The sequence below is a fragment of the Cebus imitator genome, unplaced genomic scaffold, assembly GCF_001604975.1.
Source record: "Cebus imitator isolate Cc_AM_T3 unplaced genomic scaffold, Cebus_imitator-1.0 Scaffold541, whole genome shotgun sequence".
Taxonomy (NCBI): Eukaryota; Metazoa; Chordata; class Mammalia; order Primates; family Cebidae; genus Cebus; species Cebus imitator.
The window spans coordinates 882,501-894,786 of NW_016107856.1; the positions used below are offsets into that span (position 1 = coordinate 882,501).

Here is a 12,286-nt window from a genome sequence, read left to right on the forward strand (position 1 = left end):
GGGTTTCACCATGTTGACCAGGATGGTTTCGATCTCTTGACCCCGTGATCCATCCGCCTCGGCCTCCCGAAGTGCTGGGATTACAGGCTTGAGCCACGGCGCTGGGCTACATTTCTTTTTCTTTTTTAGATGAACTGTCAGTTCAAATTTTTGTTCATTTTTTAATTGAATTATATTGGTCTTCTCTTTAATATTTTAGGTGCTTTATTATATATTGGGGTTATTAGTCCTTAGTTGTGGAATAAGCTGGAAATATTTTTTCCCCAATTTTTCTTTTGTCTCTTTATTTCTGGTGTTTATTTTCCCCAGGTATACTGTTTTCTATAGCCAAATAATTGATCTTTTCTTTCATTGCCTCTTTTTTTGTCACTCAAAGGAAGGTTTTTACCACTCAGAGGTTATAATTCATTCATATTTTTATTCTTATTTTTTGTTTATGCTAATTTTTTTGTTTGGAACAATCTCAAATTCACAAAAGTGTTGTGAGTACGTTCCAAATAACTTGTTTTTCCCTTATGCACTTGAGAGTAAGTTGCCAGTCCAATGCCCTATCACTCCAATACTTTAGGGTCTACTTCCTACAAGTACAGATATTTTTTTAGATAGCCATAATACAAGCACAAAATCAGAAAATAAACATTGATATGTTACTATAATCTAACCTTCAGCTCTCATTTAAATTGTGCCAGATATCTCAGAGGTGTCCTGTAGACTGTCAAAAGGATCCAGTTCAGAATCAAGCATTGCATATAGTTGTCTAGTCTTTTTAATCTTGTTCAGTGTGAAACAGTTCTTCATTAATCCTTGACTTTCTTCACCTTGTCACTTTTGGGGATTAGGGGCTGGTTGAAGAATATTTCTCAGTTGGGTTTGTCTGTTGTTTCCTTAGGATCAGATTCAGGTTTTATATCTGTAGCAGGAATGTGACAGAAGTGCTGTATCCCTCTCGTTTACTTTTGATGACCCAATTCTGATTTTTTCTAATACCGATGATGTTCACTTTGATCACTTCAGAGATGGTGTCTGCTAACCTATTCCATTGCGAAGTTGCTTTTTCTCTTTTTGCTATAAATATTTTTTGTGGAAGGTACTTTAAGACTATGTAAAAATATCCTGTTCCTTATAGAACTTTTTATTTGTTCATTTATTTGTTAATATCAGTATGGACTCATCATTTCTTATTTTATCCAACAGATATATAATCCATTACTATAATTATTTATTCTGATCTTACATTGTCCTGGATTTGCCAGTGAGGATCCCTTCAAACCAGTTCTTATGTTCTTTTAACATGTCTCCTTTGGTCTCTGACATCTTACACCAGGCTGTCTCGACCCATGTGGATGCCATCTTCACTCTGCTCTGACTCCTCATGCCAGGCTGCCTGCCATATCAGTGCCCCCTCTACCCTTCTTGGACCCTGACATTCCACCAGGCTGCTTCTCTGCATGGGTGATGGTCTTGCTTTGCCTCATCTAGTGGTGTAGGATAAAATTATTCAGGAAAGAATATTTTTTTTTCTAAGTGACAATGAATATGTATTTATCATAAGATATTCTTTTTAGTATTTAGATCTCTGATCTATTTGAAATTACCCTTGTGTATGATATGAGATACAAACCCAATTTTATGTTTTTCCAAATGAATATCAAAAGGATTATTCTAGTGCAGTTTATTATAAAGTTCATCTGATTTCAATTATATGCATGTATTTTAAATTTATGTAAATGATATAGTAGATATCTTTGTATTATTTACTTTTAAAAATCAGCACAGTGTTTTTAGGATCAATTCCTATTGCTCTGTGTACATCAAATCTGTTGCATCTAACTCTGAACAACATTCAAGTATGCATTCACTACATTTTACTTACACCATAATGAATATTTAAAAAAATATTTCCTTGTGGATTCGTGGGAAATCCAGTTTATGCCTAGAGTTGCTGGGTGGTCGAATGTGCAGGTATTTAATTTGACAGGTGCTTCCATATTGCTCTCAAGGATCATCATAGTACTCTGTAGGCTGGCAGCAGTGCCTGAGGATCCCTGTGACTTTTCTGATGCTTGGCATTGTCTGGCTTTAATTTTTGCCCCATGGCACAATATGTTTTGTTGTTGTTTGCTTTTACTTTGTTTTATTTTGTATTTCTTTGGTTATTGTATTCAACATTTCTTTAGATTCTTATGAGCTTTTTGCATTCTTTTTCCTTTATATATTGTTTCTTCCTGTCCTTTGCTTTGTGTACATCAAATCTGTTTTATCTAACTCTGTACAACATTTAAGTATGCATTCACTGCATTTTACCTACACCACAATGAATATTTTAAAAAATGTTCCCTTGCAGACCCATGTGAGAAGTCCTTTAGGATATATGCCTAGTATTTCTACTCAGTTGTTGTCCTCCTGTTTACTTGTAGGAATTCCTCGTATATTTGAAGTAGTAAACTCTTGTTGGATTTAGACATTGCCTACATCTTTTCCCTTTCTGTTACCTCTTAACTTTGTAGTCTTTATTAAGTATAAATAGTTAATTTTGAATTACTTAGGATTATCTTTTTTTTCTTTTCCTTTATGGTTTATTTTTGAAGTTGTTAAGAAGTCCTTCTATGTTTTTAGGTCACAAAGATATTCTCCTTCATTTTCTTCTGTTAACTATATGGTTTACCTTTCACATTTAGGTTTCTTAATACTCTTAGAGTTCACTTTAATATGTGGTGTTCGGTAGGGATCTAGTTTTAATTTTCTCTCTAGAAGCGAGCCAGTTTTTCTAACTGTATTATCTTTATAATCATTTGTAATCATTCTATTCAACAATATTTGTGTACCTCTCTGTTTACTCAAATCTTCTTTTATGCCTCTTAGTTCAGTTGTGTAGTTTTCTTCATATAGATCCTGCACATTCTTTAGAAAATTTCTAGGTATTTTGTAATTGTTATTACCATTGTGAGTGAAATACTTATTTATTTGTTTTATTTAAAAATCTTTTTTATTTGTAATTTTTCTGGGTACATAGTAGGCATATATATTTGTGGGGTGCATGAGATGTTTTGACATGGCATGCAATGTGAAATAATTAGATCATGGAAAATGGGGTATCCATTCCCTGAAGAATTTATCCTTTGTGTTATAAACAATCCATCCAGTTACACTCTTAGTTATTTTAAAATGTACAGTTAAGCTCTTATTGAGTATAGTCACCCTGCTGTGCTATTAAAGAGTATGTCTTCTTCTTTCTCCTTTTTTTTTGAGACGGAGTCTTGCTCTGTCACCCAGGGTGCAGTGGCACGATCTCAGCTCACTGCAACCTCCACCTCCCAGGTTCGAGCAATTCTCTGCCTCAACCTCCCGAGTAGCTGGGATTACAGGTACCTGTTACCATGCTTGGCTAATTTTTGTATTTTTAGTAGAGACAGGGTTTCACCATCCTGGCCAGGCTGGTCTTGAACTCCTGACCTTGTGATCAACCCGCCTTGGCCTCCCAAAGTGCTGGGATTACAGGCATGAGCTACCGCGCCCAGCTCTTTTTTTTTTTTTTTTTTAACCCATTAACCATCCTCATCTCACTACCAGCTTCTCACTACCCTTCTCAGCCCCTGGTAACCATCCTTTTACTCTTGTTCATGATTTCAATTGTTTTGGGTTTTAGGTCCCACAAATAAGTGAGAACATGTGATGTTTGTCTCTCTGTGCCTGGCTTGAAATATTTATTTTTTATTATGTTTTCTAAGTGAGTATTAATACAGTATTTTCAAGGTCAAAATTTTTTTCCAGCGGATTGTTACAAGTGCTTCTGTACATAGCATATTACCTTGCTAAAAGGCACTCTGTCTTTTGTTTTAATGTTTTTTTAAATTTCCTTTTTTTAGTGTAGTTATACTAGAATTACAGAAAAAGCAGGTATCTTTTTTTAAATCTTTAATAGTAATGCATTCAGCATTGGCTTTGGCTGTATAATTACTCATAGCTTTTTAATATTAAGAAAATATTCCTCTAATCCTTGTTTTCTAGGATTTTGTTGAGAAATACTTGTCGAGTTTTTTCAAATATCTTTTAAGCATCAGTCAAAGGCCATGAAGTGAATAGTCTCCTCCCATGTTCTCTTGTACTCTTTGGCTTCTTGGAAATATATTTTATTTTATTTTATTTTATTTTTTTTGAGACGGAGTTTCGCTCTTGTTACCCAGGCTAGAGTGCAATGGCGCGATCTTGGCTCACTGCAAACTCCGCCTCCTGGGTTCAGGCAATTCTCCTGCCTCAGCCTCCCGAGTAGCTGGGACTACAGGCATGCGCCACCATGCCCAGCTAATTTTTTGTATTTTTAGTAGAGACGGTGTTTCACCATGTTGACCAGGATGGTCTCGATCTCTTGACCTCGTGATCCACCCGCCTCAGCCTCCCAAAATGCTGGGATTACAGGCGTGAGCCACCGCCCCTGGCCCGGAAATATATTTTAATACACTCCACATATTGCTCAGCATTCGTGCTGAGTAGGTGTTAAGGATGAATGAAGATGCAGTTCTCACTCTCACCAGTGAGACTGACCGTGTCTCTTTCTCTCATATCCTCTCCAGGTTGTTTTAATTTTTCTTGTGATTAAAAAAAAGTTTAAATTTGCCTTTGGCTACCGTTTGCATTTCCTTTTCAGTGTAATGGCTGTTCCTGCCCTTTGTTTTTCACAAACATTTTCTCCCAATATGTATCTTTTAACTTTGTTTAGAGTCTAGTTTTTGTTGTTAAATTTTTTAATTATTATTTGTTCAAATCTATTTTTTCCTCCTTTATGGCTTCTGGGTGTTTTGATATAAGAGGGTCTGCAACATCCTGAGAGTAAACAAGTATTCTCTTAAATTTTCTTTTTATATTATAATCTTATAGATTATTTTGAAGATGGTATGAAGCAGAGATCATGTCTATTGCCTGATCATACATACCATCTTTTCTGTCTGAATTGAATTGCTACTTTTATCCTGTGTTTCTTTTTATTCTAACAAAATAAGACAGACTCACTGAATATTAAAAGACTTCGGGAAAATTCGAATGTTACATTTATGTATCTCAATCACTATGAATTCACTCACTAAATTAAAGAAAATAGCACTGCTGGCTGGGCGGGGTGGCTAATATCTGTAATCCTAGTACTTTGGAAGGCCAAGGTGGGCAGATCACATGAGGTCAGGAGTTCGAGAGCAGCCTGGCCAACATGGTGAAAGCTGGGTGTGGTAGCACACGCCTGTAGTCCTAGTTACTCAGGAGGCTGACCAGGAGAATCGCTTGAACCCGGGAGGCAGAGGTTGCAGTGAGCTGAGATTGCGTCACTGCACTCCAGCTTGGGCAACAGAGTAAGACTCTGTTTCAAAAAAAAAAGAGCACTGCTCCATTCACGCATCTTTCTTTTACAACATTTAAAACAAAGGCAGTATTGCAAAATAGAAAAGGATAAAAATAAAATTATTTTGCTTTTGATATTCTTTTAAGACTAAAAGAGATTATGGGGAAAGGATATTGGCATTTTAACTGCAACCTTATAGTGATACTGAATGTGTGACTAGGAACCAAGTTTGTGTGTGTGTGTGTGTGTGTGTGTGTGTGTGTAGTTTGTGCAAAGAAATGTAGAAACAAATCGACTACAAACCAAGTTTGTGTGTGTGTGTAGTTTGTGCAAAGAAGTGTAGAAACGATTGTATCTTTAATATAACAGGATAGCATAGACTTACTCTGCATTTTGAGTTATTTTTCCTTCGGTATTGATGGCTTGTGCTGATAGTCACTTGGTACTTAATGCTCATCATCACTGGTCATCAGAGAAATGCAAATCAAAACTACATTGAGATACCATCTCACGCCAGTTAGAATGGCGATCATTAAAAAATCTGGAGACAACAGATGCTGGAGAAGATGTGGAGAAATAGGAACACTTTTACACTGTTGGTGGGAGTGTAAATTAGTTCAACCATTGTGGAAGACAGTGTGGCGATTCCTCAAGGACATAGAAATAGAAATTCCATTTGACCCAGCAATCCCATTACTGGGTATATATCCAAAGGATTACAAATCGTTCTACTATAAGGACACGTGCACACGAATGTTCATTGCAGCACTGTTTACAATAGCAAAGACCTGGAACCAACCCAAATGCCCATCGACGATAGACTGGATAGGGAAAATATGGCACATATACACCATGGAATATTATGCAGCCATCAAAAACGATGAGTTTGGGTCCTTTGTAGGGACATGGATGAACCTGGAAACCATCATTCTCAGCAAACTGACAGAAGAGCAGAAGATCAAATACCGCATGTTCTCACTCATAGGCGGGTGTTGAACAATGAGAACACATGGACACAGGGAGGGGAGCACTACACACTGGGGTCAGTTGGGGGGAAATAGGGGAGGGACGGTGGGGGGTGGGAAGCTGGGGAGGGATAGCAGGGGGAGAAATGCCAGATGTAGGTGATGGGGAGGAAGGCAGCAAATCACACTGCCACGTGTGTTCCTATGCAACAATTTTGCATGTTCTTCACATGTACCCCAAAACCTAAAATGCAATAAAATAAATGGAAAAAAAAATATATATATATAGATAGAGTTTCTAGTATACCTTTCCCTTGAAGTTACCCTGAAGTGTTTTTCTGTTTATATATGGGTCTCCTCTTTTTCTGTGCAATTTGCTGCTTAAGGATTGTACTCATCAATTTTTGCTTTTATTTTGCTACAGGAGGAGTTGGATTTGTCTTCTACTTCTCAGATGTCTCCCCTTTCCTTGTATGGTGAAAGCTCTAATAGTCCCTCTTCAGCAGGGCCACTGAAGGAAGATAAGCCTGTCACTAGTCCTAGGAACAAGACTGGTATTACTCTGTCTCCTAACTTCTGTTATTTCTATTTCAGATTGAGGTTAGGTTCCATTTCTTTGAAGAAAATGCCAGATTAAGTATGTGTTTATTAAGCTGGCTGTTTTGTTTATTGTGAGTGATTACTGTGGAGAGGAAAGGGGAGAAATAATCTTTGGTTGTCTCTGTCTTTTTAGGTGAAAGGTACTTTAAAATAGACTCAGACTCCATCATTTTAAGGAGAGATTTCAGTTTCAGTTAAAGATAACTGAATGGAGGGCCATTCAACTCTGATGTTTGTTACCTTATTAATCTCTGGGCTTTATTCTGTGATTTTAGCTATTCTCCTTTACCAGTTAGTGTGTCCCATTCCCCAAACTGCAGCTTGGTTATAAAAGAAGGTAACAGTTTAAGTACTTTTCTTCAGCTCATTCAGGTATATGTATAGTAGCTATGCTTAAACTCCAGTTAAGGATTGTTACTCAGAAGTTAAGATAATGTGTAGAGAAAGGTGTGTGACAGAATCTGTTTTTTAGGGCTTGCGTAATTGCCTTCAAGTTGACTTGTGGTTTGTCTGGTTTTTCTCCAGAAAATGGACTGACTCCAAAGAAAAAAATTCAGGTGAATTCAAAACCTTCGATTCAGCCCAAGCCTTTATTGCTTCCAGCAGCACCCAAGACGCAAACAAACTCCGGTGTTCCAGCAAAAACCATCATTATTCAGACAGTACCAACACTTATGCCATTGGCAAAGCAGCAGCCAATTATCAGTTTACAACCTGCACCCACTAAAGGTACCTGAGCAGAATTTAAGGCTGTGTATGTTTATTTGGTGGGCAGTTAGGATTGTGTCATATGATTTGTTTTAATTCGGGTTATAATTTCTGAGCACATGCGGTATGTCAGGAATGTCTTTAGTTCTGAGAAAGTTGCAGAGATGACTAATGTGTGGTTCCTGTCATAACAAGGTAGATAGCTCTCCAGACCAGTTACATCTGATAGTTATTTTGAAAATCTGGGACACTTTCTTGGTGCTATTTTATTCTGGTGGATAAAATACAGACACACACAAATTTTTAGCTAGTTGAAGTTCAGCTAAAATACAGAAACAAACAAATTTTTAGCTAGTTGAAGGTCAGAGTTCAGGTCAGCCAGATTTTTGTGGCTGTGAACTTCTTTTGTTTTTAAGGAGTGTTTAAAATAATAGGGTCCATATCAGGTGTGTTATAGCAATAGAATCAAGCCCTTAACTCTCAGGAGGCTGCATGGTTTAGTAAACAGGATATTGACTTGGTGGCTACAAGGAGACCTGAGCTCTGCTTTCATTTAGCTAAGAATTTGTGCATTTCTGTATTTTATCCACCAGATGGCATCATATACTTGTGATTCTACAAGAGGTTTAGGTCATTATTCAAAGAAGTTCAAGTCTGAGAATTTGGTACTATTAAGATATGGGAGTCATTTGCATATGGAGATCTCTTAGGTAGATTAGTCATCATTGTACTCATACCAATATCTGTATACGTTGAATACAAGAAAATTTGTGTAGCATTCTTTTCTTGATTTGGTTTGTTGGCACCAAATATGACTAGGCGACAATGGGCTGTGGGTTGTAAATGAACACCAATGTTACATTTGCTTTTATGACCATATCTCTAATTGTGACTAGTTAGCTCATTTTTTTGGAGCATAGTTTTAATGAGGGTAAATTTGATAAATTTAACTTCCAGATACTCTTAGCTTTGCTCTATTACATGGTCATAGACAATATGCCGTTGATAAAAAGAAGACCTACAGAGGAGAATGGAAGATCAGTGAAAATTCATCAGTAAATCCCACCAAAAATAAACAAACAAACAGAAAAACAGTTTGAAATGCCTGCCCTCTCAGTACAGAGTCAAAACTGCTGCCTTTTCCATATGAAAAGTAGTAATCCTATAGAATAGGTAGTCTTGTGATTTATAAATGTGTATTAAGGGTTCATGAACTCCTTGAAATAAAATGCAGGATTTAATGTATATTCATATGTGGATTATTCTAGGGGTAGTCTCCAAAACCTTCATTAAGATCTTATAAGGATCTGCGCCTTCCCAAAGGCTAAGAATTTAAACTAATGAAGAAACTCATTACAGTTCCCATAAACTATTAAAATACACCTATACAAAAAGTCTGATATTAATATATGACTAGTGTGCAAAGCAGGGTTATTCCTAAGAATTTGCCCCTAGCAGATCATTGACTATGTTTGAGTGAGGGAAGATCTTTCCTATAGTAAGAAGACAGACTGTTCTTTTCTGAGCAGTTTATCAGTTCCAGAAACTTGAATTACATATTATTTGAAATTTCAGTACTTTCCTGAAGACTGTACTTATTTTTTTGTTCTCATGTGCTAATATGAGGAACAGCACCTTGTTTTTTTTTTTTTTTTTTTTTTTTTACAGTCATTTCAGTCATTTGCAATTTTACCATTAACTCTTGGATTTTCTCTCCCATGCTCTCACTACACATCTTTTTTTTGTTGTTGTTTTTTTTTTTTGGGAGATGGAGTCTCTCTCTATCACCAGGCTGGAGTGCAGTGGTGTGATCTTAGCTCACTTGAATCTCTTCCTCCTGGGTTCAAGCGATTCTCCTACCTCAGCCTACCAAGTAGCTGGGACAACAGGCATGTACCACCACGCGCAGCTGATTTTTATATTTTTAGCAGAGACGGGGTTTTACCATATTGGTCATGATGGTCTCGATCTCTTGACCTCGTGATCCACCCGCTTTGGCCTCCCAAAGTGCTGGCATTACGGGCCTGAACCATCACGCCTGGCACCTTGTCAGTTTTTATAGTACAATCTGAAGATGTGGTATTATTATAATAGCATATAGATTTAAGGTATATTTGAGAATGAGGAAGGAGGAGGAAGGGAAGTATAGGCAAGGCATTATACAGTTAATCATGTTAATACTGTAGTAAATATTTTACCATTGAAAAAGAAGAGGTATTGCCACAGGATTAAGACTCAGATTCTCTAGCTTGGAGTGTAAAACTCGTCACAATTTGGCTCTAGTTTAGTTTTTTAGTTTTTTGTTTGTTTGTTGGTTTGTTTTTTTAATAGAGACACCGTTTCACTATATTGCTCACTCTGATCTGGAACTCCTGGGCTCAAGGGATCAGCCCACCTTGAGCTCCCAAAGCTCTGGGATTAAGGCATGAGCCACCGTGCCTGGCCTTCTGTTTTAGTTTTTTAACTTTATAATATTACTCTTTTCTATAAATCCCTTCTTCTAGCTCAACTAATCTGGCATTGCCCTTTGAATTCTCTTGTTTTTCCTAGTTTTTTTTGGTCACCATTTTCTACCAACCAGCAACAACTTATGACTGCGTCTACTTCTCAGTTTTCCATGTCCTTTAAGACTGTTTTGAGTAGTGTAGACCAGAGATGATGAAAGCCTGAAATATTCAATGCAAGTAGAGAACCAGGATGGAGAGTAGAGATATTAGAAGTGTAGAATTATAGAGATTGGTAATTGGATTGGATCCAATCTCTATGGAGATTGGATCATGTGGAAGGATAGAGAGGAAGGTACTAGGATAACTTCCGTTTTTCTATCTTGGGGCCTTTTGGGTAGATGATGGTGAAAATTTTTGAAATGGGAGATAGAAGTAAAATACATTGCCCAGATCTCTCTGCTGATAAGAAATGAAGCCAGAACTTGAGCCCAGGTGGTCTGGCTCAAAGTCTATGTAAATAACCACTATACTGTATTGCCTTTAAAAAAATATATAGTCCTGGCTCTCAAGAATTCTACACTTTAATTGGGGAATTAAATTTACGTAAACAGTTAAATAACAGTCACTGTGATAACTAGCAAATTAATAACTCATGCAGTGTCCTTATGGAAGCCATTATACAGAAAAGGAGATTAATAACAATAATAATTGCATGTAAGTTCTTACTATTTGCCAGAAACTCTTCTAAGTGCTTAAACTCATTATCTTATTTAATCCTTATGTCAACTCTGTGATGATAGGTTCTAATATCTCCATTTTACAGATGAGAAAACTAAGCACAGATTATGTGCCCAAAGTCACACAGCTATGTGATTTCAGACAAAGTAGGCATTCAGTAAGTGTTTGATATATAGTTTGAAATCTTTGAAGAAAGTTGAAAAGAAAGAACTATCAAAATCAGTGAGTCACACACACATAGTCAAAAAATATATGGCGTTGAATCCAGCCATGTTTCATTAAGGGGGATTTGCATGTAATGCCAGATTTTGAGTATGCTGAAATGGATAAACAGCCTTTGGAATGTCCTTTTTAACTGTTTCCACACTAGGAACAGTGGTAACTATGTTCAGCTGCTATTTAAGGCCCCAAACAATTCTTTGCATTGTAGTTCATGGTCTGGTCAGCATTTAGTACGTCACCATGAGAGTTTTTTGTTCTTTCACTTGAACATATTGTAATAAAAATTTAGTTGTTTCCCCTCATTCTGTCTTGAACCCAAACATGCCTAGAGTATTTAGGGGATCCCGGATTTAGATGCTGAGTAATTTGAGGATAGTTAGGTACTCTGGGATGAAAAGGCTTGATGTACAATAATGGAAAAAAAAGAAAGCAGCAATGGCTTTGTAGTAGGACTCAAGCCACATTTGGTACACAGGCTTTGCCTTGGTATTCTTCCATCTCCTTCTTTCTGTGACGCAGTCCTCTCAGCAAGGAGACAGTGATAATTACACAATTGGCAGTACAAATTTGGATTATTTTTCTTAATTAGTTTAAGAAATATTACAAAGTCCTCTGTACATGTTATCTGCCAGGGATTTAAATCTGTAACTGTAGTTAGAAATAGGATTCTTTCTTATGAGTTACTTAATTCTTTATGTTTACACCTCTTCTGTCTTCTTTTTTAAAAATTATTATACTTTAAGTTCTGGGATACATGTGCAGAATGTATAGGTTTGTTACAAATATATACATGTGTCATGGTGGTTTGTTGCACCCATCTACCTGTCATCTATATTAGGTATTTCTCCTAATGTTCTCCCTCTCCTAGCTCAGCACCCCTTGACAGGCCCCAGTGTGTGATGTTGCCCTCCCTGTGTCCATGTGTTTTCATTGTTCAGCTGCCACTTATGAGTAAGAACATGCGGTGTTTGATTTTCTCTTCCTGTGTTAGTTTGCTGAGAATTATGGTTTCTAACTTCATCCATGTGCCTGCAAAGGACATGACTCATCTTTTTTTATGGCTGCATAGTATTCTGTGGTGTATATGTGCCACATTTTCTTTATCCAGTCTATCATTGATGGGCATTTGGGTTGGTTCCAAGTCTTTTGCTATTGTGAATAGTGCTGCAATAAACATATGTGTGTATGTGTCTTTATAGTAGAATGATTTATAATCCTTTGGGTATATACCCAGTAATGGGATTACCGAGTCAGATGGTATCTCTGGTTCTAGATCC

General features: G+C 36.9%; 1 protein-coding gene across 3 annotated transcripts in view; it reads left to right on the top strand.

Annotated features, from left to right (window-relative positions):
• Positions 1-12,286, top strand: part of ATF6 (activating transcription factor 6) — a 197,304-nt gene that overhangs the window by 20,497 nt on the left and 164,521 nt on the right. For 2 of the 3 annotated variants that reach the window (XM_017515079.2, XM_037733668.1), the window contains exons 5-6: positions 6,719-6,848; positions 7,420-7,623. In XM_017515079.2, the coding sequence (XP_017370568.1) occupies positions 6,719-6,848; positions 7,420-7,623 (334 nt within the window). The remainder of the gene's footprint in view (positions 1-6,718; positions 6,849-7,419; positions 7,624-12,286) is intronic. The other variant, XM_037733669.1, reaches the window with a different exon arrangement.